Below are 27103 nucleotides of genomic sequence, written 5' to 3'. Positions count from 1 at the left end.
ATGTCATATGTTATGATGAATTGAAAATGGGGGACCCTGATGTAAACCAGACGAAAGTCTTTCTCTGGTCTGCATCCACTTAACAATTGTGTGTATTGAGCCGTACTGTATTGTACCCATTCTGCAATCTGTTAATAAAGTTTTCAATCAATCAATCAAGGGGGTAGGAATACATATGTTTACACTTCATTCTATACTCCTGCTTGTTTGTTTTTTAATCTGTTTATTACTTGTTTTTTATTATTATTTATTTTCAATTTATGTTCGAAATAAATAAACGCATTCATTCAAGATATTGTGTGAGTCTGGCCCCTCGCGGATCTCGCAGCTGTGCCCGCACAGTGCAATACTCCAATTCAGCCATTGGCAATTCAGCCATTGGTTGGGTGGCGCTGCTGAGCGGCCCTCACAGCGCGGCCGTCAGCGCGCGGCCCTGAGAGCGCCGCTGGCTCTGTGGCTCTGCAGCTGCATGCTTTTCCGGGAGTAATCTGGCGCGCCATGTAAAAAGTTGCATGCCTGACATATCGGCATGTAACTCGAGAACCGAGGCACAGAGTTTGGCGATTCAGATGGCATACGGCAACGAATAGTGCTTTAATTCTGTAATTTATATGTTCGGCGAAAAATGCAGTCCCGAGCCTTCAGATGCTCGCAAAGGGCCGTGAAACTGAAACTGAAACTGAAAAACCATGAATTTATAAACCCCCCCGGACAGGGCGTGAAAAGAGGACATGTCCGGGCAAAAGAGGACGTTTGGTCACCCTAGCTTAGCACCCTGTATCTCGCCTTCCAGGAAATATACTAGAACAAATCCCATATAACGCTTATATTCAAGACGCTATAAAAAACGAGAACGTATTGATGAAAAAATTATTTCTTTAAGCCATTTTGAAGGGACGGTTTATGGTCTCAATTGACAATGAGAATGGACAGATAGCAATACTATAAAGTATAGATTTAGCTATACAAACAGCCTCACGCACAATGCAAGTCTGTTTTGAAATGCTGGCCTTATAGAGTGAGATTAGACGGCTCCCAATGGCCAGGAATGTGTTAATGTGTGTGTATTTATGCTTGTGTTTGTGTGTGAGTGTGTGTGTGTGTGTGTGTGTGTGTGTGTGTGTGTGTGTGCGTGTACTGGATGGATGGATGGGGTGTGTGGGTGGAGAGGAGGACAGGAAATAATAAGGAAAGGAGGAAACAGTAGCAGGAGGGAGGGGTGAAGGGGAGAGGAGGGGTCAAGGGAGGACGGTAAAGATTCACAAGGTTGGTTTCTTAACATCTCATTACTGGAGTGTAGTCCATTGATTCCAGGGGAGGGGGGGAGGCTCCGACCCTCTGGAGGGACTATCATTAAAACACCCTCTTTCATATAACTCTTCTTTTTTCATATTGCTGCGGTCCAATGGAAATCTCATTTTCTCCAAAAAGTCCAGATAATCACGATTGGATGGAGGAAAGGGAGTTCTTTTCAGTTTGATGCAGATGCATTTTTTTATTATGTAAAGGTATTTTAATGTGTTTATTGGGACCTGTGATTTCTTCAACTTGTGAAGGATAATGTAAACATTAATGTCATGGTTTGTAAAGCGACCCCAATAACACAACACAAGACAGGTATGAGAGTTAGCCAAAAACAGGGAATTATTTATTTCACAGTCCAGTTTTTGGCTAACTATCATACCTGTCTTGTGTTGTGCTATTGGGGTCGCTTTACAAACCATAACAGTACGACCTGGCCTCAACAGCTAGTACAGCCCTGTCTGCTAGCTTAGCCCCTGCAGCTAACCAGGCTTCCACAGCTAGTCCACCCCCGTCTGCTAGCTTAGCCCCTGCAGCAAACCAGGCTTCCACAGCTAGTCCAGCCCCGTCTGCTAGCTTAGCCCCTGTAGCTAACCAGGCCTCAACAGCTAGTACAGCCCCATCTGAAAGCTTAGCCCCTGCAGTTTTCAGGATAGGTTATGTCCGTGTTACTCCGACTACTAACACTTAACACTTGTCTGTTAGCAGTGCTCCTGCAGCTAGCAGATCTCAGAGAGCTAGCATGGCTCGGAGGACTAGCTTAGCCCCAGTAGCTAGCCAGGCCTCCACAGCTAACCCTGCCTCTACTGCCAGCCTAGCCCCTGCTAGTGTAGCCCCAGCTGCTACGCCCGGTCCGGTTCCACGCCCGGTCCGGCTCCCACGCCTGACCCAGCCGCTACGACCGGTCCGGCTTCTACGCCCGGCCTGGCCTCCACGCCCGGTCTGGCTCCCACGCCTGGCCCGGCCGCTACACCTGGTCCGGCTTCTACACCCGGCCCTGCCTTCTCATCTGGTCCCGGCTCCTCGTCTGGTCCCGGCTCCTCGTCTGGCCCCGGCTCCTTGACTGGTCCCGGCTCCTCGACTGGTCCCGGCTCCTCGTCTGGTCCCGGCTCCTCGTCTGGTCCCGGCTCCTCGTCTGGTCCCGGCTCCTCGTCTGGTCCAGCCCTACACCGTGGCCTGCGCCCTGGCCTTCGCCGTGGTCTTCGCCGTGGTCTACGCCATGGTCTATGCCGTGGTCTTTGTCTGCAGAAACCCCCGTCCGGCTCTTCTGGTCCGGTCCCGAGTCCTGCGCCTGGAAGGTCCTCCGTCCGGGGTCCTGCTCCGGGTCTGTCACCCTCGCCCCTTTGCTCCAGTCCCCTTCATCGGCCCTCTGTCCCTGCTTCCAGTCCCCCTCGACCCCCTCGTCGGCCCTATGTCCCTGCTTCCAGTTCGCCTCGGCCCCCTCGTCGGCCCTCTGTCCCCGTTTCCAGTTCCCCTCAACCCCATGTCCGTGCCTCTGTCCCCGTTTCGAGCCCCCCTCACTGAGCCTCTGGTCCCATCTCTAGCCCCCCTCTCCGGGCCTCTGTCCCCGTTTCCAGCCCTCCTCTCCGGGCCTCTGTCCCCATCTCCAGTCCTCCTGATCCTGTGCCCCATTCTCCGTTCTCCTATACCCCTCCTGGGTTTCTGTCGCCGCCCCCCTGCCCCAGTGCCCCTCTTCCCAGCCCTATCCATCCTGACCTTTTCCCCCGGACTCTCCCAGTGTTTGCCTTCCCTGGGTCGCAACCCCTGGGTCTTGCCCGTTCCCAGACGGTCTTTTTTGCCGTCTGAAAGCCGTCCTTGGAGGGGGGAGTACTGTAAGGGTCCACCTGTCCCAGGACCCTTCCCCCCTGTCTGTACTCCTCAGAGGCCCCCACCTTTGCACTTGCTCTCCCATGGACTTCCTCCACTCTTGAACTTGGTGAACAGTCATGTCAATCTACTGCCACCCTGTGGCCAAATTCTGTTGGAGTTCCCTACTAGTGTTTGCTTGTGTTTTGGTGTCCTCGCTGTTTGCTATTCCTCATTCCTTGTTCATGTTCTGTTCTCCTGTGTTCCTAGTAAGTTTCCTAGTGTTATTTTGTTTGTTCCACCATTCTTTGTTTTCGTGTAAAGTTTGTCTCGTTTGTTAGGGTTTTATTTGTAGTCAGTTTGTTCATGTTTTCCTTGCCTGCCTTGCAGTGATTATGTTTGTGCTTTGGTGACTTGCTCTCATTTATGAGATTTATTCTTTGTTTTTGTATGTTGCCCTCTGCCAGCTATTGCTGTGCTATCCTGGTTTTTGCTCAGTAAAGCATTATACTTTTGCAGCAAACCAGGCTTCCACAGCTAGTCCAGCCCTGTCTGCTAGCTTAGCCCCTGTAGCTAACCAGGCCTCAACAGCTAGTACAGCCCCGTCTGAAAGCTTAGCCCCTGCAGTTTTCAGGATAGGTTATGTCCGTGTTACTCCGACTACTAACACTTAACACTCGTCTATTAGCAGTGCTACTGCAGCTAGCAGATCTCAGAGAGCTAGCATGGCTCGGAGGACTAGCTTAGCCCCAGTAGCTAGCCAGGCCTCCACAGCTAACCCTGCCTCTACTGCCAGCCTAGCCCCTGCTAGTGTAGCCCCAGCTGCTATGCCCGGTCCGGCTTCCACGCCCGGTCCGGCTCCCACGCCTGACCCAGCCGCTACGACCGGTCCGGCTTCTACGCCCGGCCTGGCCTCCACGCCCGGTCTGGCTCCCACGCCTGGCCCGGCCGCTACACCTGGTCCGGCTTCTACACCCGGCCCTGCCTTCTCATCTGGTCCCGGCTCCTCGTCTGGTCCCGGCTCCTCGTCTGGCCCCGGCTCCTTGACTGGTCCCGGCTCCTCGACTGGTCCCGGCTCCTCGTCTGGTCCCGGCTCCTCGTCTGGTCCCGGCTCCTCATCTGGTCCCGGCTCCTCGTCTGGTCCAGCCCTACACCGTGGCCTGCGCCCTGGCCTTCGCCGTGGTCTTCGCCGTGGTCTTCGCCGTGGTCTACGCCATGGTCTATGCCGTGGTCTTTGTCTGCAGAAACCCCCGTCCGGGGTTCTGCGCCCGGTCCCGAGGTCTGCACCTGGAGTGGTCCCCGTCCGGGGTCCTGCTCCGAGGTCGTCACCTTCGCACCTCTGCTCCGGCTCTTCTGGTCCGGTCCCGAGTCCTGCGCCTGGAGGGTCCTCCGTCCGGGGTCCTGCTCCGGGTCTGTCACCCTCGCCCCTTTGCTCCTGTCCCCCTCATCGGCCCTCTGTCCCTGCTTCCAGTCCCCCTCGACCCCCTCGTCGGCCCTCTGTCCCTGCTTCCAGTTCGCCTCGGCCCCCTCGTCGGCACTCTGTCCCCGTTTCCAGTTCCCCTCAACCCCATCTCCGTGCCTCTGTCCCCGTTTCGAGCCCCCCTCACTGAGCCTCTGGTCCCATCTCTAGCCCCCCTCTCCGGGCCTCTGTCCCCGTTTCCAGCCCTCCTCTCCGGGCCTCTGTCCCCATCTCCATTCCTCCTGATCCCGTTCCCCGTTCTCCCTTCTCCTATACCCCTCCTGGGTTTCTGTCGCCGCCCCCCTGCCCCAGTGCCCCTCTTCCCAGCCCTATCCATCCTGACCTTTTCCCCTGGACTCTCCCAGTGTTCGCCTTCCCTGGGTCGCAACCCCTGGGTCTTGCCCGTTCCCAGACGGTCTTTTTTGCCGTCTGAAAGCCGTCCTTGGAGGGGGGAGTACTGTAAGGGTCCACCTGTCCCAGGACCCTTCCCCCCTGTCTGTACTCCTCAGAGGCCCCCACCTTTGCACTTGCTCTCCCATGGACTTCCTCCACTCTTGAACTTGGTGAACAGTCATGTCAATCTACTGCCACCCTGTGGCCAAATTCTGTTGGAGTTCCCTACTAGTGTTTGCTTGTGTTTTGGTGTCCTCGCTATTTGCTATTCCTCATTCCTTGTTCATGTTCTGTTCTCCTGTGTTCCTAGTAAGTTTCCTAGTGTTATTTTGTTTGTTCCACCATTCTTTGTTTTCGTGTAAAGTTTGTCTCGTTTGTTAGGGTTTTATTTGTAGTCAGTTTGTTCATGTTTTCCTTGCCTGCCTTGCAGTGATTATGTTTGTGCTTTGGTGACTTGCTCTCATTTATGAGATTTATTCTTTGTTTTTGTATGTTGCCCTCTGCCAGCTATTGCTGTGCTATCCTGGTTTTTGCTCAGTAAAGCATTATACTTTTGCAGCAAACCAGGCTTCCACAGCTAGTCCAGCCCTGTCTGCTAGCTTAGCCCCTGTAGCTAACCAGGCCTCAACAGCTAGTACAGCCCCGTCTGAAAGCTTAGCCCCTGCAGTTTTCAGGATAGGTTATGTCCGTGTTACTCCGACTACTAACACTTAACACTCGTCTGTTAGCAGTGCTCCTGCAGCTATCAGATCTCAGAGAGCTAGCATGGCTCGGAGGACTAGCTTAGCCCCAGTAGCTAGCCAGGCCTCCACAGCTACCCCTGCCTCTACTGCCAGCCTAGCCCCTGCTAGTGTAGCCCCAGCTGCTACGCCCGGTCCGGCTTCCACGCCCGGTCCGGCTCCCACGCCTGACCCAGCCGCTACGACCGGTCCGGCTTCTACGCCCGGCCTGGCCTCCACGCCCGGTCTGGCTCCCACGCCTGGCCCGGCCGCTACACCTGGTCCGGCTTCTACACCCGGCCCTGCCTTCTCATCTGGTCCCGGCTCCTCGTCTGGTCCCGGCTCCTCGTCTGGCCCCGGCTCCTTGACTGGTCCCGGCTCCTCGACTGGTCCCGGCTCCTCGTCTGGTCCCGGCTCCTCGTCTGGTCCCGGCTCCTCATCTGGTCCCGGCTCCTCGTCTGGTCCAGCCCTACACCGTGGCCTGCGCCCTGGCCTTCGCCGTGGTCTTCGCCGTGGTCTTCGCCGTGGTCTACGCCATGGTCTATGCCGTGGTCTTTGTCTGCAGAAACCCCCGTCCGGGGTTCTGCGCCCGGTCCCGAGGTCTGCACCTGGAGTGGTCCCCGTCCGGGGTCCTGCTCCGAGGTCGTCACCTTCGCACCTCTGCTCCGGCTCTTCTGGTCCGGTCCCGAGTCCTGCGCCTGGAGGGTCCTCCGTCCGGGGTCCTGCTCCGGGTCTGTCACCCTCGCCCCTTTGCTCCTGTCCCCCTCATCGGCCCTCTGTCCCTGCTTCCAGTCCCCCTCGACCCCCTCGTCGGCCCTCTGTCCCTGCTTCCAGTTCGCCTCGGCCCCCTCGTCGGCACTCTGTCCCCGTTTCCAGTTCCCCTCAACCCCATCTCCGTGCCTCTGTCCCCGTTTCGAGCCCCCCTCACTGAGCCTCTGGTCCCATCTCTAGCCCCCCTCTCCGGGCCTCTGTCCCCGTTTCCAGCCCTCCTCTCCGGGCCTCTGTCCCCATCTCCAGTCCTCCTGATCCCGTTCCCCGTTCTCCCTTCTCCTATACCCCTCCTGGGTTTCTGTCGCCGCCCCCCTGCCCCAGTGCCCCTCTTCCCAGCCCTATCCATCCTGACCTTTTCCCCCGGACTCTCCCAGTGTTCGCCTTCCCTGGGTCGCAACCCCTGGGTCTTGCCCTTTCCCAGACGGTCTTTTTTGCCGTCTGGAAGCCGTCCTTGGAGGGGGGAGTACTGTAAGGGTCCACCTGTCCCAGGACCCTTCCCCCCTGTCTGTACTCCTCAGAGGCCCCCGCCTTTGCACATGCTCTCCCATGGACCTCCTCCACTCTTGAACTTGGTGAACAGTCATGTCAATCTACTGCCACCCTGTGGCCAAATTCTGTTGGAGTTCCCTACTAGTGTTTGCTTGTGTTTTGGTGTCCTCGCTGTTTGCTATTCCTCATTCCTTGTTCATGTTCTGTTCTCCTGTGTTCCTAGTAAGTTTCCTAGTGTTATTTTGTTTGTTCCACCATTGTTTGTTTTCATGTAAAGTTTGTCTTGTTTGTTAGGGTTTTATTTGTAGTCTGTTTGTTCATGTTTTCCTTGCCTGCCTTGCAGTGATTATGTTTGTGCTTTGGTGACTTGCTCTCATTTATTCTTTGTTTTTGTATGTTGCCCTCTGCCAGCTATTGCTGTGCTATCCTGGTTTTTGCTCAGTAAAGCATTATACTTTTGACATTTCACCCCTGGCTCCATGTCTCGATATGGTCTATTGCCTCTTCTCCTCATCCTGTTTTGCATTTGGGTCCTCCGCCAACACTAATCCTTAACAATTAATCTGATCTGGTATTCTGAGATAATCGGCATCAGCCAATAACCGCACCCACATATCTCACGTAGCCCAAGTATCACACATAGTTCATAGCCCACATTGTCAATATAGCCCACATAGCCCACATAACCTATTAAAATGTTAGCACCCCCCTTGTGTCAGTTCTGCTACTGGTATCTAGAGGCAGCCAGTAAGACATAATTCCTAGCTTTCAAAGATCTAAGTATTTATTTGGCCACTCTTGATATCAAATACAATGTTTACTGTATGTATCATTTTAGTGATAGAACACAATTCTTAGTTAGCAACTGTACCAGCAAGTGCAAACCTAGCTGTCATCAACCAACTAAGCATGCAAGCTAATAAACGATAGCTAAATTGCTAATGGTAGCAAAATGAGTACGGTAGCAAAATAAGTTTTGGTGGTCAACCTATAGGCTACTTTGGTGCTTTGTGTAATCCTGTTTAATCAGATGCAAAAATATTGAAATAAAAAAAATCTTAATATCAGCCATCAGCCGCCCTGCTCTCTAAATATCTGTGTCATTAGCGGTATCAACATTTAAAAACCAGAGAAAGAAATCAGTCAACCTCTAGTCTTTTCTTCCTATACTGTAGGTATGAAAAATCACATAGATAATGTGATAGACTGTGTGGAAATCCACACTCGCTCCGCCCAGTTATATTTATTAGGTTTATTATTAGGGATGTCCGATATTATCGGCCTACCGATATTATCGGCCGATATTGGCATTAAAATGTGATATCGGAAAATATCGGTATCGGTTTAAAAAATATATATATATTTTTTTATTTTTTACCTTTCTATAACCTTTATTTACCCAGGCAAGCAAGTAAGAACAAATTCTGATATTATTTATTGTCAAAAGTATGCATAATGTTGTGTTAATTCCACAACAACCAAACCTTCTCATTTTATGTCCAACATCCCAGATGGACATTTTCCCTGCCAATCCTGTGTTCAGTGCCAGGGTATGATTAAAGATAAATTTTTCGCACATCCAAAAACGGGGAAAAATATCCCAGTCAAAGGACGGATTGCGTGTAATTCGTCCAATCTGGTGTATTTGCTAAAATGTCCTTGTAATTTTTCCTATGTGGGCAAAACAACGAGAGCCTTTAAATCAAGAATAAGTGAACACAAATGTGCTGTGAGGAATTTAGATGTCAAGTCATCGGTAGCTCGACATTTCTCTAAGTGTAAGCATACCGTCAACGACCTCAAATATATGGGACTAGAGTTAGTACTCAGGCCAGCGCGAGGTGGAGACAGACACAAGCTGCTGCTGCAACGTGAATGTTATTATATCCACCTGTTCAATTGTATCGAACCTAAAGGAATGAATGAAGAAAACGTCTTAACCTGTTTCCTTTAACCTCCTTACTCCCACATTGTTATTTCTGGTCTGATTAAAGATGTTGTTTGTTGCCAAACTAGAGGCATGATTCACAAAGATGCCCTATGGATAATTTGAAATAAATTAATTCAATTAAGTAAAGTGGCTCAATTAGCCCTATAAATTAAAGGGCATGCTATATGTTATCAAGTTTCTGGTAATTTTGTTTTGTTTCGTTTTGTATTGTATTGTTTATAAATATTTATTGATGATAGATATAGATATATCTATACATATGTATAAATTATGATTGGACTCTATTTGTTAGGTCATTCATTTAGTCATATTGCATAGGCACACCTGCGTTGTGATGTCATTTCCTGCCGTGTCATTTACCTGCCAGGTGTATTTAACCATCACCTTGAATGCATTTCCAGTGCTAGCCCATACCACTGATGAAGGACATTGTCCGAAACATGTCTGCTTTTGATTCAGGCTGCCAATAAAAAACATTGAACCTGTGAGTGCTGGTCCGGCTACCCTGCTTTGATATACTGAACTTTATGGGATTACAGCACCCAGTGTGAGAACTTGTGAGCGCGGTCTAACTTGACTACAACAAGAGATATGTAATGTTAATTACCTGAAATTATTCCGTTTTTTGGGGGGGGGGAAACCCTGCATATATCGGTATCGGTTGATATCGGTATCGGAAATTAAGAGTTGGACAATATCGGTATATCGGTATCGGTAAAAAAGCCAATATATATATATAATAAATAGGGATGCTCGATATTGGCTTTTTTACCGATATACATATATTAGGGCTGTCCCCGACTAAGGATTTGGATAGTCGACCATGATTGGCCGAAATGAGCCGATAGTCGACTATTAGTAAAAAATCATTCCATTTGGGCTGCGGGGTGCTTAATGTCTGAAGGGGTCGACGGAAGGCTTCTTGTCCTCTGCAAAAGCATGCAATTGGTCCACTGATGGATACATCTTGGTATTTGTCTAGTCTAGTGTGTTCATTAGATGGGTGACATCCTCTTTCAGTGCCTCTGTGCCTGTTTTCTTAGGCAGTTAGCCTCTGGTATGCGTGCCATTAGCGTTATAATTATTTATTTATTTATTTTTTGCATTTGACTAAGAGGTTGGCAGTCGACTACGGCTCCTTTCGATCGATTAGTCGACTATTCGACTAATAGGGGTCAGGCCTAAAATATACATAATTGTATCACCGGTAATAGCTATAGTACTCACCATTGTGTCCTGTACAACAAGGTTGGATGGTCCTCTCTGGCGTGATATGCACTGGCATCTACTGTATTTCTATTTGATTTGGAGTAGAATATTTTTTATAACTTTTGGAATGGTGTGTGTCTGGAAAAAATAACATTGCAATGCACAGTTTTATTCATTTTCCGCAAATGCATGCATCCAGTAACTGCATTTGTATTTGTCATACCATGACAACTCATGACAAGTCATGAAAACCTTTGAACTATAAATTATATCTATCATGATATCATATTCCTGGAAATGGTGCATCAGTGAAGGTGTTGTCAATGCTGTAACGAGAGGCGGGCGAGGAGAGGCTGGGAGTGTGCATACAGCATGTCTCGGGTTGTGGTTCTGAAATAGGTTTCCAAAGGTGCAACTGTACTGTACTGCTTGCTTAAACCCTTTTGCTCTTTGGGGAGCATAGGTCATTCATGAACTCTCTCCAGCTGGTTCGGTGTTGGGCGATTTTCTCTGCTTCCTTCCATGATGTTCTTTCTTCCTTGAGATCCGCCTCGACAGACCTTCTCCAGCTGTTTCTGGGTCTTCCTGGCTTTCTCTTCCCCTGTGGGTTCCAGGTTAAGGCCTGCCTGGTTGTGTTGGAGGATGCAGTGTTGCGCCGCTGCTGAATTAGGACCGCCGCTGCTATAACCTAGAGACTATACATTTTTTTTTATTAGAAATAAAAAAAAAAATTTGTATCATTTCATTTGGGCTGTGGGGGGTGCTTAATGTAAAAGACTGACCTGAGGAAAAGGCTGCACGGAGAAAGCACTGCAGTCTAGTCGATTTTTTCTAGCACAAAGTTCATCATAGATATAGCTTCTTTATTTTGCTCTCAAAGTGCACCAGATTGATGAATTTTATTTTCAGGGGAAACACTGGGATGGTTTTCTTAGGGTGTGTCCAATCCAGCCCCATTCCCTGCATTTGATTAGGGTTTCAAGTGGTTCTTGTTGAGTGGTTTGCCAGAGCTGTTCGTTTGTGATGGTGTTTGGCCAGTAGATTCCCAGGATGTGTCGTAAGCATCTCTTTATGAAGGTTTGCAGTTTGTTTGAGGTTGCTTTTGTGGTTATCCATGTTTCTGCTCCGTATAATATAATGAAAGGTTATTTTATAACCAAGTTATATGAATACTGGCTGAGCGTCTCACTCTGCCAATGAGATAACCTCTTATCTCCTTGCACATAATGTGCTCACGAAACAAACAAATGCACTCACATGCACGTGACCAAGCCACGCCCCTGCGTCTCCCTATATGACGCCGGAAATGGTCACGCTCCACCTTCCTCAGAACGATTTCCATACATGGAAAAACCATCCAAGGGACCTCAGGGAGCTAAGAGAGAGACGCTCAGCCAGTATTCATATAACTAGGTTATAAAATAACCTTTCGTTATATAGCATTACTGGCAATCGCGTCTCGCTCTGCCAATGAGATATGGGGCAGTGCGGACGCCTGGCCCGACAAGTGTACCCCCTGAGGGCCCGTAAGCCCCAGCCAGGGAGGAGGGGAGTCCCGTCCACCCGGCCGTCCTAACGAAGGGGGGGAGGCAGTCAACTCCACCAAAGTGTGAAAAAGGGGGAACCAGGCACCCCTGAAAATGCACAGCACGGGCGGGACCACGTGTGACACAGCACCCCGTGGCCCACACCCACACACCCCTGATAGCCCACCAATTGGTGGGACGCAGGATAGGTCCCAGACCTCAGAACCGCCTGGGAGACAGAACCCCCAGTCATGTCCACGAGGTAAAACTTAACGAAGGGACCCGGGGAGGACCAGGATGCCACAGCACAGATGTCCTCCACCGAGGTCCCCCCTAACAGGGCGGCAGAGGCCGCCACTCCACGAGTGGAGTGCGCCCTGACGCCCCCGGGGGGGACCTGTCCAGCCAACGTGTAGCAAAGGGCAATGCCCTCGCACAACCAATGTGACAGGCGCTGCTTGGACAGCGCCTCACCCGCGCGAGGGCCACCTGTAACAAACAACAGTTGATCGGAAGCCCTGAGATCCCGAGTCCGACTGAGGTAACCCCCAGTGCACGGACAGGACACGACAGCTGAAGGCTCTTCTCCAAATCACTAGCATGAGGAGGCGGACGAACGCCTGAATCACAATATCCCTGGAGCGAAAAGAGCTCCGGATATTCTTTGGCACGAAGACTGGATTAGGCCTCAGAGTCGCACCGCTATCGGCCGAATAGACAGGCACTCAGGCCGCACTGAGAGAGCACACAGCTCACCCATGCGCTTAGCGGAGGTGATGGCCAAAAATAACACGGTATTAAAGACAGCTGATCTAATGGCGCCTGCTCAAGAGGCTCAAACGGGGCCTCCGACAACCGGCCCAGAGAACAGAGAATGTTCCACAGGCTTGTGACACCGAGCGCCAAGCAGGAAACGTTTCACGAGAGGGTGGCTGAACAATGTTCTGCCCCCACACTCGACCATACGCCACTTCCCAGCGTATGCCGCGGTAGTGGACGGAGTGCGCGCTTTCCGGATAGCATTAACCACAGAAGAGTCAAGACGCATCCCCACCAGATTCACACTTTCAGCAGCCAAGCCTAGAGGCTGCCCCAGAACAATAGGCAGAACAGAGTTCTGCGTGCCTGAGAGAGGGCCGGCGGTGACCACGGAACAGGCCACGGCGGGGCCACCAAGAGCTGAATCAGGGCCAGGGACCAAACAGCTGAGCCCCGGCCCGGCACGACCAGGATCAAGTCCCGCGCTCCCGACGTACCCGCCCCAACAGCTGAGCTATCAGGTGTATGGGGGGGAATGCGTACAGAATCCCGGGCGGCCACGGAATCGGTCCCAGACCTGTCCGACTATGTCTGGACGTAGTCCCCACTCGTCAGGGTGAGGACCGCCCTGCGACATCACATCTGCACCCACATCATCCCTGCCGGGGATGTGGAGAGCCCTCAGGCTGCGCAGATGGAGAAACGCCCATAGCCAGAGCCCGACCGCCGCCCGGTGCAGATGGGGGGAACGCACTCCTCCCTGTCTGTCAATATACGACGCTGACGTCGTGTTGTCCGTCCTGATCAAAACATGCTTGCCCACCACAAGGTGGCCGAGCCGTTTGAGGATCAGAAGGACTGCCTTCAATTCCAACACATTGAATGTAGCGCAGACCGGGAAGCATGGTCTGCACCAGGCCCTCCCCAGAGGACGAGGTCCCCCAGTACTGACATGGGAACCTTCAGCCGCTTCCACTTGTCTCTCACCGGGTCTTTTTCCATACTGGAAAAAACCACCTCTGTATCCTCCTCATGAAGAGGAGGCCAAGAGGGACCACAGAGTGAGCAGATGCCATCATACCGAGCAGGCGCATCACGGACAGTGCCGTAACCGTCCTAGGACGGAACCTCCCGCGCGCGCCGAGAACACCCACTCGCCGCCGCTCTGAGAGGGATGCCCATATAGACCTTGTGCTTAGAAATAAGGAGTACTCTACTTCCAGTCTACAGCAAAACCCAGGCTGGTGAGAAATTCCACCACCTGCCTGGTATGAGACCTGGCAATCTTCCCTGACCGGCCGAGGACCAGAACATCGTCCAGGGTAGAATACAATTCGTATCCCCCGACGACGCAGAGGCCCCAGCGCGGTCTCCACGCACTCGGTGAAGATGCGGGGAGCCAGAGAGTAGCCAAGCGGCAGCCTCTGATACCCGTACGCTAAGCCCTGCAAAGGAAGTGTAGGTATGTCCTAGGATGGAAGATCGGGATGCGAATACGCATCCTACAGGTCTATGGAGGTGAACCAGTCCCCCACCTGACAGCACTTAACAGGTGGGTGACGGTCAACATTCTGAACCTTCCATGGGACAGGTCCAGTATGGGTCTGACACCCCCCCATTTCTCGGGCACCAGAGAATACCAGGAGGAAACGCCGCTCACCGCGTCCTCTCATGGGACCGCGACGACAGCCTGCTTCGCCAACAGAGATTGGATCTCGTCGGCCAGAGCCGTCACTGCTGTGGACCCTGACAAAAAGGGTCTGTACCAAACCCAAAAACGGAGGGTGGGGTTGTGCAAACTGCAACACAAGCCCCCGCCTCAGCGTTCTCTCCATCCACCTTGACATATGGCACTGCTATAGCCATACGTGATGATATGGTGCTGGTCCGCCAGGAACAGTAGATAGGAGGCCCGGTCCCACCCGCTGTGCGTTGCCAACCCTGGACTCGCCAACCGCACGAGCAGGGCGTCTCGCGGAGCCGGGATATCGCACCCTGACACTACCAATGAGGCAATCGCACCCAAGGGGGGACCCCGACAGAAAGGGCGGGTCTGATACGGGGAGAGCGGCCATCACACTTGGTGACATAAGCTCCCCCACTGAACATCTTCCCGGCATGGACTGCTGAGGATAGCCTGCTCTGCAGCTGGACATGCAATGTGTGTGGTCCCCACACTGCCTGATAGGGTGGGTTCCTACACACCGTAGCCCTGTAGTGATATTACTACCACCCAAACCACGCGTGACTGACCACCGCCGGTCTTCCGGTCGGGGGAGGCACTAACGTGATACCTGGCCTGGCAAGGGCGGGGCTGGGGGAACTCATGCTGTGACCTCCTGGGCCTCGAGTTCCCCCGCTGACAACCTTTTCGGTCGACAGACACAACACCAGGCTCACCAAACACAGACGCAGAACGTGTGGCGTGGGAGCCGCTTGACAGCACAGCATTCTCACAGGCAGACCCAGGCCTAGCTAGCAACTGGGTGTCAGCCCCTGTCCCCATGAGAAGCGAAACGTGGGGCCGCTTGCACTTCACTGAAAGCATGCGGCCCACAGCCAAACGGAACAAATCAGAGCCTGTATCCTGCTGGCGTTGGGGGGGGGAGTGACCAGAGAGCGTGCTAGACACAGCTAGTCGGCGACGTTTTTTTAGGGCATGCTCATCTAATGTAGCTGATCCCTCGGCCGCCGAGGCTGTCGGCCTTGTGATCACCTGTTGTCTTTGTGCCCAGGGTACCTCAGGCGGGGGAAACATGGCCGCTGGTCGGGGGCCTCGCCGCAGCCACTGGCGAGGCCGTGCCCTCACCTCTGGCTGCACGGTGTGGGGCGGTGTGGGGCCTAGGTCAAATACCGCCTGTGCTCCTGCGGACAGACCAAAAAGTCCCTGAGGAGAGGAAGCCTTCTCTCCTCCTCAAGGGGAGACTGTTCCAACCAGCATCCTAGCCCTCCCTGAGGTTATACCTTGCGGCTAGGTCAAAAGCTGAATAACCTCAAAACCTTGCGCGATGTTTTGATGTCGGCTGGCCCTAAGGCCCCACCACCCGACACCATTTATGACAGAAAAAAACAGCAAATTGAACAATGTTGCCAGTCACTGCTAATTCCATACCGCAACGGTATAGGCTTCATCACCCCACCAGCCACCTGCCGGGCCGACTCGCCTCATGGCGTCGGCCGGGCAGGACACCGTTCCACCATGTCAGGGCAAAGGACTGATGCCACCTGCTTCACTAAGCACGGAACGGCTGCAGACCAAAGTCTACTACTAGTGAAGCACTGCCTCACTAGTAGGCATGCAACAACCTCCACTGCGGTGTGCACCCATGAAGGGATAAATTAATGAATGAACGAAAACACTATTAACATATTGCAGAATGGGCTAGTCCAATACACACAATTGTTAAGGGGATGCAGACCAGATAAAACATTAGTCCTGTCCACACCAGGGACCCCCATTTTCAATTCATAGATTCACAAAAAGCACACCTGCCCTGAGCCTCAGCCCATCCACCCATGTAAATGGTAAACACGCCCCCGTTAATCCCCCAACATTAGACACCGATTGACCGTCAGCATGAATGGTTAAGAGGAGGGAAGACCTTTTAGTAAAGACAGCCCTCGGCGGGGAACAAGGGGAACGGCTCCCCAACATTGTAGCATTAGCATTAGCTGCGCGCTAGGATACTCGGAAAACATCCAAAAGAGAGTCATGTTTTCCCAAATATCCCGCCCCCGCACCAATACATCACTCGGTCGTCTCACGAGACAACAAGCAGTATTACCCATGCTAGTATCAATGCCTGATAGCACAGGCCCTACCTGTGCACGCCTTAGCTCGACAGCTAACCATCGCGCGACGTCCCTCAGTCCGCTGTCACAAGACGAGGAAACCCAGGACAGGCCCGTTGTGCTGTTAGGATGTGCCGAGAAGGTTCCGGGGGCTGGTGAACTTCTGTTGAATACCCAACATTGTGTAATTTCTCCCTATGTTTTCATAACAACTAGTTCACGGAGTGCACTGCTACTTCCGTGTTGGAAATGAAAAGAGGAAGGTGGATCGTGACCATTTCCGGCGTCATATAGGGAGATGCAGGGGCGTGGCTTGGTCACGTGCATGTGAGTGCATTTGTTTGTTTCGTGAGCACATTATGTGCAAGGAGATAAGAGGTTATCTCATTGGCAGAGCGAGACACGATTGCCAGTAATGCTATATAACTGATTTGACATTGGTGTTGAAGATGCAGAGTTTGGTATTTGTGGAGATGTGGTTTGAATTCCATGTTTGCTTTAGTATTAAAAATGCTGTTCTTGCCTTCCCTATTCTTACTTTGATGACTTTGTCGCTGCCTCCGTCCTTCCCCACAATGCTTCCCAGGTATGTGACGGTGTCCACCTCGTCCAGTGCCTCTCCGTCCAGTTGTACGGCCTCTTCTAAATTGTGGTTCATCTTCATCTCCTTTGTTTTTGCTTTATTGATGTGTAGTCCTGTGGTAGCTGCAATTGTGGCAAGGTTTGTGAGTTTGGTCTGCATTTGTGTTTGTGTGTGTGAGAGGAGGACTATGTCGTCTGCAAAGTCCAAATCCTCTAATTGAGACCACATTGTCCACTGAATGCCCAGATTTTGTTCGGCTGTGTTTTTTTTCATGATCCAGTCGACTGCCAGAAGAAAGAGGAAAGGGGACAGTAGGCAGCCCTGTCTGACTCCTGTCTCTACTGCTGTCTGTGAGCTGGCCGTTGTGTATTACTCGGCAGGATAATTGTAGGTACAGCTGTTGGATGATGGTTATGAACTTTGTTGGGATACCGTAATGTGCCATGAGTTTCCATATAGTGTCTCTGTCTAGACTGTCGAATGCTTTGTGGAAGTCGATGAATGTGAGGTGGAGCGATGTATTCCATTCCAGGGTCTGTTCTATCATAATGCGGAGGGTGGCAATGTGATCTGTACAGGATCTGTCCTGTCAGAAATACCGCTTGTTCTTCTCGGAATTCTTTGTCCACTTCTTTGGACCGTCTTTCCAGGATGATCCTGCTCAAAATCTTCCCTGGCACAGATGTGAGCATGATGCCCCTGTAGTTGTTACAGTCCTTCAGGTTGCCTTTTTTGGGGAGCTTCACCAAGTATCCCTCTGCCCAAGTGTACTGCATGCTGTGATTAATATAATCAATTTGACATGCATAACATATGATGATGAGTTAAGACACGCTTTTTCTAGGCCAGGGGTTCCCAAACTTTTCAGGCCGCGACCCCCAAATAACGGTGTCAGAGAGCCGCAGAGAGCACACATGACCAGAAACATCAGTGGCCAATAAGATCGCGGAAAAATGCAAGTTTGTTGGTAAAAGACTACACGCGGCCTGGCCTGCTTCTAAGTTCAGTGGCCTGACTGCATAAAAAAATGCAGTCGCGACCCCCACTTTGGGAACCCCTGCTCTAGGCTTTTGGAAATGCAGGGGAGACCTCGCTCATCGCGGAGTAGCTGAGATAGGAGAGAAAACTCTTCTCTTTTTTCTCTTTTGATGCAAAAATGATAATTAATATTTCTGTTATAAACAAAGAGATAAGACAGTCCTATGGGTCGTTTTTGACGGCAGTCCTATAAGTAGCGCAAATCGAGCTCATAACATAAAAATATGTTCTCTGGATAATAATAATGAGCATATTCAGAGTAAAAATTCATATTCATGATCATCCCTAATGCATAGGGATAGCAACAGCATTAGGTTCACTGTGGCATTTCTATGTTGTAACGAGGGGCAAGGGAGCTGACTCCATGTGGCTCAGGGAACAGTAATATGCAGTGAGTCTGTGTAGTACCACCCTCTTGTGTTCAAAAGGTGTAACTTTATACTGAATATCTATTTGAATTGACAACGATGGAAATTAATTCCAATAAAATACTTGTCGTTGAGCGCTTTGAAAAGTATTCCTATGTGCAACATTTCATCCACCTTGGCATTTTAGTTGGCGAGATATGCTTCACAAACACACACTCACATACTGACAGACGCATCTGATCCTATAATCCCCGCCTGGTGGAGATACTAATCCTAATCAGTCAACAAGTAGGAAGGTCTGCAGCCTGTAAGGGAGCTTCCTGCCAGCGGGGGTAGGGATCATCTTACATTCTCTAATAAAAACACGAGAAGCATTTCAGGGCCAGTGAGCATGAGACACCTAGAGGGACCTCTATCAGTGTGATGAATTGAAAATGGGGGACCCTGATGTAAACAAGACGAAAGTCTTTCTCTGGTCTGCATCCCCTTAACAATTGTATGTATTGAGCTGTACTGTACTGTACCCATTCTGCAATCTGTTAATAAACTTTTCAATCAATCAATCAATGTGTGTGTGTGTGTGTGTGTGTGTGTGTGTGTGTGTGTGTGTGTGTGTGTGTGTGTGTGTGTGTGTGTGTGTGTGTGTGTGTGTGTGTGTGTGTGTGTGTGTGTGTGTGTGTGTGTGTGTGTGTGTGTGTGTGTGTGTGTGTGTGTGTGTGTGTGTGTGTGTGTGTGTGTGTGAGTGTGAGTGTGTGTGTTTGTGTGCGTTCTGTTTTTACCATATTGTGGAATCCAAAGGCCTCATAGAACCTGGAAAGTGGTCGCCACTTGTGAGAGCTATTTCCAGATGTCATGAAGCACCATTTTCAGGTTAGGTTCATGTTAATCACTTGATTGTATATTACTTACACTGTATATTACTGTATATTACACACTGTCCTGTATATTGTTATGCACTTTACTGTTACCTTGTACTCTGGTTAGATGCCAGCTTATTTTCATTGTACTGTACTTGTGCTGTACGATGACAATACATTATAATCTAATTAGGTTAACTCCTTAAACCCGATGGACCTACTGGCTGGTCCAGTTGATTAGCCAACTTCAGCGGGCTCTAGCAGGCTCAATCTTTAAGCTAGCATGAAGGTAGTGGTAGGAAGGTATGGTAGGTACCCGGTATATGTCTTTAAGCTAGCATGAAGGTAGTGGTAGGAAGGTATGGTAGGTACCAGGCATGTCTTTAAGCTAGCATGAAGGTAGTGGTAGGAAGGTATGGTAGGTACCAGGTATGTCTTTAAGCTAGCATGAAGGTAGTGGTAGGGAGGTATGGTAGGTACCAGGTATGTCTTTAAGCTAGCATGAAGGTAGTGGTAGGGAGGTATGGTAGGTACCAGGCATGTCTTTAAGCTAGCATGAAGGTAGTGGTAGGGAGGTATGGTAGGTACCAGGTATGTCTTTAAGCTAGCATGAAGGTAGTGGTAGGGAGGTATGGTAGGTACCAGGCATGTCTTTAAGCTAGCATGAAGGTAGTGGTAGGGAGGTATGGTAGGTACCAGGTATGTCTTTAAGCTAGCATGAAGGTAGTGGTAGGGAGGTATGGTAGGTACCAGGCATGTCTTTAAGCTAGCATGAAGGTAGTGGTAGGAAGGTATGGTAGGTACCAGGCATGTCTTTAAGCTAGCATGAAGGTAGTCTGCCAATCTGCCCCTAGTGGTGTTCGTACCCCAGTATGAACTCTCCTGGTAGGAAAATACCATTTGATTTTTAATGACATTCAGTTCCCTTTGTATTGACCTTTCAGTGGGTTAAGGGAATCTGGCTCTGATGCGATGTAGGACACAGGCAGGCAAGATGATGTATTATAAGTAGGGCTGTCAGTTTATCACGTTAATTAGATTAATTAATTACACAGCAAATAATCGCGTTATGAAAATTAACTCAAAATGTATTACAATTTTTTTTTTTTTTTTTTTAATAATAATATTTTTTTTGTATCATTCATTCCATAAGCATGTAGAATACACATTTACAGATTTTTTTTTAATATGGCCCATTTGCATGTTCTTGGTATCTGATTCTAGGGACATCTATGAATCTCAGGGAATGTATATTCCCAATTTCCCAGTGTCAGAAATACTGTGGGCTAGATCCACAAAGAATGGATTGCACGGTGCAAGTTGCACCCTTACTTACAATTCATTATGAATTGAAAATGGGGGACCCTGATGTAAACAAGACGAAAGTCTTACTCTGGTCTGCATTCCCTTAACAATTGTGTGTATTGAGCCGTACTGTATTGTACCCATTCTGCAATCTGTTAATAACATTTTCATTCAATCAATCAATCTGCACGGTGATTGATTGAATGAACATTTTATTTTGAGTAAATTGTAATGAACCAAATGAGAATATCAATACATTTTTTTTTATCTTTGACTGTGAATAACACCATGCTCAAATTGACCAGACCTGAAAAATCTAAGCAAATTAATAGATGGAAGATGATTAAACGGAAGGTTTTGTAGATACAGTACTGAATTCTGCCATCCGGACACATGCAATTTGAAATATGATTATAGAATATAGAATATGAGGCATAAAATGGTAATGCGATTAAAATGCGATTAATTAGATTAATTAATTACAAATCCTGTAATTAATTAGATACATTTTTTTAATCGCCTGACAGCACTAATTATAAGTCTTAATCTTTGTACAGTATGCCCCCTCTAGGGGATATTCAAAAGCATAATGTTATGGACGGTGTCCTTATGTATATGGGAGTTATGTATATGATCTGTTGTATATATAGGCATGTTTTGTTTGTTGTTGTTTTTTTGTCTCCCTCTTGTGTCTACATATCCCCATTCGCAGGTGTCCCCCAGTGTCAGTTCCAGCAGAAGCTGGTCAATCACCATCTCACTCCAGCAACAGCAACAGCAGCAGCAGCTGAGGCTTGTCAGCAATCAAGATGCACTCCCCTTCATATATCCCATTGTGTGCAGTGTTAGTTAGCACTCTGGTTGATGGTTGTGGTAACTATCTGTGTCTGTGTGGTAGAGCTCTGTGTGTCGTTTGATATAGAGCCGTGGCTCTTTCTGGTATTTTGTAGAGCTGGTGAAAGCTCTGGTATTTGGTAGAGCTGGTGAAGGCTCTGGTATTTGGTAGAGCTGGTGAAGGCTCTGGTTCTTTGTGTTATTTAGTGAATCATTGTATCTTTTGGTGTTCCTTGTTGCACATTTCTGTTCCCACCCTAACCTGTATATATTTGTTTGTCACCCATCCTATGGTGATTGTTTTTCTTGTGTATTAATCTTTTGTTTCGCACACAGGGACATTGAGGACAGGAATATACCCTGGGTCTACATTTTGCATCACGTAGGTGACCTGATGTTAAAAACACCAGCTTTAGAGTGAGCACCACCACCTGTACTTTTGGGCGTCAGCGGGGTGGGATTTCATTTCCTTTTGTAATTAATTTGGTGCCACTGGTAGTCCTCATTGATCTCTGTGTTGCCGTGTTTATAAATAAATACTATTATTTTACAAACTGTTTCCATGGTTTTGTGTCACTGCACGCTCACCTACCCAAGGACGCGAGAAGTGGGGGTGCGACGGGTGCTCCAGCACCCCCTGCTGGCGGGGAAGGTAACTGCAACTGCAAGGTGGTTTTGGCCTTTATTCCATTGGAATACCGACGCTACTCAATGTCATAGAGCGGAACGGCACTGCAGATTTACCCTATTCTTGGAATTCATTGCCAGATCCATAGGGGCGCTGTCTCGATAATGCAGTGTTATTAAAACATCGTGTAGCCACTCATGAACCGGTTGGGATTCGAATAGACGCGGCCTGGAAGCGTCAACGCGGAACTGGAAATCCGTTGGTAAAATAAATAGCGGCCTGGAATAGTTTTTGTTTTGGGACAATTCGCAGTAAAGGAATATATCTGTCGGCGATGTTGTATGTGGGAACGAATTGCAGAGAGGGAGGACTGTCTGAAGTGGAGAGTGTGTTTACTTGTGTCTCAAAAGAAATGTCTCATCTGATTTCTTTAATAATAATAACCTGGACTTGCTGCAGCATATGCATCCGGATATTCTGGACTCACTGGACATTCATGTTGTCATGAAGGAGTTTATTTCCACCACTCCTGAACGCAAGACCACCTTCTGTTATGGTTTGACACCGACCCCAAACGCAACGACACAAGAGAGTTGGATTCAGAGTTGCCAAATACAAGGGCTTGTTTATTTGGTGACTAGAATAAGTGAAACAGGGAAAGCAGGTCAACAAGAACAGGTACAATGAACAAGGGGCAAAGTTCTGCTGCTCTGCAGCTTCTCCCGGAAGGGTAGTCTTGGGAAGCAGGAGCAGACCTCTGTACCGCTCTGCAGACTCTCACGGCGGACCTCTCAGATGTTGTGCAAGACCGAGAGAGGGAGAGAGGGAACGGGTCAGTGACAGAGCAGACTTGAAACGAGCTGGAGGACAGGGTGTTATATTCTTCGTGTTAAACAACACAGTGATGTGCAATCTTCCAAAAACAGCCCAAGTGAAATATCTTCATGTAAACACACTGTGAGCAAAAATCCAACACCGTCCAAATGTGAAATACTATCTTCGTGTAAACACACAGTGAGCAAAAATCCAAACACAGTCCAAATGTGAAACAATATCTTCGTGTAAATACACAGTGAGCAAAATCCAACACAGTCCAAATGTGAAATAATATCTTCGTGTAAATACACAGTGGGAGGTGGAAGATCCCGAAATATTATTCCATAAAGGAAAGGGCAAAAACGATAATGGCTGGGTGAGTGACTGTCTGACAAAAAGGTGGTAGACTTCAGTGTAAAGGTTACACACGAAAATAGGAAATAGGTCAAGACAGTCAATCTAGAAAAACTCACCCAGACGAGCTGCGTAAAGGAACAGGAACAAACAGTGGAGGCGAGCGCGCGCCACGGAGCAGGTATCCAAGCGAAGGCTTCTAGGAATTTCCTGGAGAATAGCACAGTGAAACAGAAGCAACGGGGAAAAAACATCCAGCGACAAATCAAGACGAACCAACAACTTAGGGTGGGGAAAACGGGGTATAAATAATGAGGGATCGATTGATTGAAAGGCAGTGACAGCTGGGGAATGTGATTGAAAAGCGTGGGGAAGTGAGGGAACCAATCAGCGACGTCTCAGATGACGTCAGCGGGGAGAAACGTGTGAACGAGGGAATTGAAATACTTGACAGAAAAAATGAATGAAAACAAAGCGAGGGTGGTTAAAGGAACAGAACGAGTGAGAAGGCAAGGACAGAAACCTCACAGTACCCCCCCCTCAACGGGAGCCGCCCGGCGACCAGGCCGACCCGGCTCGTCAGGATGGGCTCGATGGAAGTCGGTGATCAAGCCGGGATCCACGATGAGCTGCCGGGAGACCCAGCTACGCTCCTCAGGGCCGTAACCCTCCCAGTCCACCAGGTATTGGAATCCCCGGCCCCGCCGACGAACGCCCATCAACCGGCGGACCTGCCACTGGGGGTGACCATCCACTAGCACAGGAGGCGGTGGATCAGGAGCCGGAGGCATAAGGGGACTGAGGGAGACGGGCTTAACCCGGGAGACATGGAACACGGGGTGGATGTGCATGGATGCAGGAAGCTTCAGGCGCAGGGCCGCCGGACTGAGTACCTTCAGGACCTCGAAAGGACCGACGAAGCGAGGGTTGAGCTTCTTGGCCGAGGACCGTAGCGGGAGGTCCTTCGCGGAGAGCCACACCCTCTGCCCAGGGCGGTAAGTCGGCGCGGGAACCCGGCGCCGGTCGGCACCACGACAGGCGCGCTCAGATGTCCGGAGCAGCGCGGTCCTGGTGATCTCCCAAACGCGACGGCAGCGGTCGAGGTGGACCTGCACGGAGGGAACTGCCACTTCCGTCTCCAGTGCGGGAAAAAGAGGGGGCTGGTAGCCTAGGGAGGCCTCAAAGGGGGAGAGGCCAGTGGCGGAACTGACCATTGAGTTGATCGAGTATTCAACCCAGGGAAGGAAACGACTCCAGGATGCCGGCCTCTCGGCTGCCACACACCGAAGAGCAGACTCCACGCTCTGGTTCATCCTCTCCGTCTGCCCGTTTGTCTGGGGATGGTAGCCGGAGGAGAGACTGACCGTTGCCCCCAATCCCTTGCAGAAAGCTCGCCAAACCTGGGAGGTGAACTGGGACCCCCGGTCAGAGACGATGTCCTGGGGGAAACCGTGAAGGTGGAACACGTGGTGCGTCAGGAGGTCCGCCGTCTCGGCTGCTGAGGGAAGCTTGGAGAGGGCCACGAGGTGGACCCCCTTGCTGAATCGATCCACCACGGTCAGAAGGCAGGTGTTCCCCTGGGAGGAGGGTAGTCCAGTGACGAAGTCGAGCGCCACATGTGACCACGGACGGCTTGGAACGGGAAGTGGCTGCAAGAGCCCGGAGGGTGCCTGGTGAGAGGCCTTGCTGCGGGCACAGACCGCGCAGGCCAATACGAACTCCTTGACGTCGTTTCGCATGGTGGGCCACCAGAAACGACGAGCCAGGAAGGAGAACGTGCGATGGACGCCTGGGTGGCAGGCGAACCGGCTGGTATGGCCCCACAGCAGTACCTGGGACCGGACAGAGTCAGGGACGAAGAGACGGCTCCTAGGGACGTTGCTTGGAGCACGTTGGAAGCGTAGGGCACGCCTCACCACACCCTCGATGCCCAAGGTGATGGCTCCAACCACTCGGGCCTCCGGGATGATGGGAGATGGGTCCTCAGAGGGTGGAGCCCCCTTGGAGTGCATCCGGGACAGGGAGTCGGCCTTCGTGTTGCGGGAACCGGGGCGGAAGGTCAGCGAGAAGTCGAACCGACTGAGGAAACTGGCCCATCTCGCCTGCCGACCGTTGAGGCGCCTGGAAGCGCGGATGAACGTTAGGTTCTTGTGGTCCGTCCAGATGGTAAAAGGCTCCTCGGCACCTTCTAGCCAATGACGCCACTCCTCCAGAGCAGCCACGACCGCCAGTAGCTCCCGATTGCCGGTGTCGTAGTTCCTCTCGGCGGGGAGGAAGCGACGCGAGTAGAAGGCGCAAGGATGTACCTTCTGGTCGGAAGGAGAACGCTGGGATAGGACAGCGCCCAGGCCAGAATCCGAGGCGTCCACCTCCACGATGAACTGTCTCTTGGGGTCAGGGTGGAGCAGGATAGGAGCGGAAGTGAACCTTCTCTTGAGGGAGCGGAACGCAGCGCATGCCGCTGGGGACCAGTCGAACGGCAGAGCGGGGGAGGTCAGCTTGGTAAGAGGCTCCGCCACTTGGCTGTAGTTCCGGATGAACCTTCGGTAGAAGTTTGCGAACCCGAGGAAACTCTGTAGCTCCTTTCGAGTGGTGGGTTCCGGCCAATCCTCCACAGCCTGGATCTTGCGAGGATCCGCTCGGGTCAAGCCCTTCTCCACGATGAAGCCCAGGTAGTCGACGGAGTTGGAGTGGAAACGGCACTTCTCCGCCTTGACGAAGAGCCGATTGTGGAGGAGGCGCTCCAGCACCCGGCGGACATGCAGGATGTGTTCCTCGAGGGTCCTGGAAAAGATAAGAATGTCGTCCAGGTACACCACCACGAACACCTCCAGCATGTCACGGAGGACATCGTTCATGAGTGCCTGGAATACCGCCGGGGCGTTGGTGAGACCGAACGGCATCACAAGGTACTCATAGTGGCCCCTGGGGGTCTTGAAGGCGGTCTTCCATTCATCGCCCTCACGGATACGGACAAGATGATAGGCACTTCGGAGATCCAGCTTGGTGAAGAACGAGGCCTGGGTCAGTGGCTCGAAGGTGGAGCTCATGAGAGGTAGGGGGTATTTGTTCTTGATGGTGATCTCGTTGAGCTGACGATAGTCGATGCAGGGTCGCAGGTCCCCATCCTTCTTTCCAACAAAGAACAACCCGGCCGCCACCGGGGAGGAGGAAGGCCGAATGAGTCCTGCTTCCAATGACTCAGAGATGTAGAGATCCATCGCCTTCTTCTCCGGGGCAGTCAGACTGTAGAGGCGGCTGCCGGGAAGGGGAGCCCCTTGGCGGAGGTTGATGGCGCAGTCATAGGGGCGGTGAGGTGGAAGGGACTGAGCCCTGGTCTTACTGAATACCTCCATGAGGTCGTGGTACTCGGGAGGAACGGACGAGGGATCCGGGGGCAACTCACCAGCCGGTCTCCGGGGCGGGGGACAAGACGCCGCCTGTAGACAGCGGGCGTGACAGGAGGAGCTCCAGCCCCTGATGGTACCGGAGGCCCAGGCGATGTGGGGCTCGTGCAGCGCGAGCCAGGGCCTACCCAGGACCACCGGGACAAGGGGGGATTGGGTAATGAGGAACTGGATCCTCTCTACGTGGTTCCCAGCAATGGTCAGCAAGACTGGGCCGGTCCGTTGAGAGATGTCGGCCAGGCGGTGTTGGTCCAACGAAAAGATCTCCAAGGGCCTCACAAGGGCCTCAAGAGGTATGTTGGCTTGGGTGGCAAACTCGAAGTCGAGGAAGTTCTCGTCTGCCCCAGAGTCGATGAGGGCCTCCACCGTGGCACGTTGGTCCCCCCAGGCCAGGGTGACGCTCAACAGATGGTCAGGTGGTGCGCGGCGCTGGGAATGGGAAAAACGGCTCACCAGGATCTCCCGGGGTCTTGGTGAGCCCGATCTTTTGGCCGGATAGGGCAGTCGGCGAGAAAGTGTCCCGTACCTCCGCAGTAGAGGCAGAGATCGGACCTGAGCCTTGCCTGACGCACCACCTGGCTCAGACGAGAGCGTCCCAGTGGTATGGGTTCCTCCTCGCGCACCGGACGGGGAAGCCTGTTACCATCAGTAGTGTTGGGGACGGGGCGTCCAGGAGTCCGGGGTGCTTCAGGAGGTGACAGTCGGGTCCTCTCGCGCCTTCTCTCCAGGAGGCGTCC

The 27103-nt window shown here is 51.2% G+C and overlaps 1 protein-coding gene across 1 annotated transcript in view; it reads right to left on the bottom strand.

The window, feature by feature from the left end:
- astn1 (astrotactin 1) overlaps positions 1 to 27103 on the bottom strand; it is a gene marked incomplete at both ends in the record, with an annotated part of 1409859 nt that overhangs the window by 672885 nt on the left and 709871 nt on the right. The window contains 3 exons of the mRNA XM_084327731.1: positions 2473 to 2755; positions 16715 to 16912; positions 17359 to 17536. Of these exons, the coding sequence (XP_084183857.1) occupies positions 2473 to 2755; positions 16715 to 16912; positions 17359 to 17536 (659 nt within the window). The remainder of the gene's footprint in view (positions 1 to 2472; positions 2756 to 16714; positions 16913 to 17358; positions 17537 to 27103) is intronic.

This window comes from Notolepis coatsorum, assembly GCF_963971535.1.
Source record: "Notolepis coatsorum genome assembly, chromosome: 13".
Classification (NCBI taxonomy): Eukaryota; Metazoa; Chordata; class Actinopteri; order Aulopiformes; family Paralepididae; genus Notolepis; species Notolepis coatsorum.
Note: the sequence above shows the minus strand (reverse complement) of the source record. Positions and strands in the feature narration are given on the sequence as shown.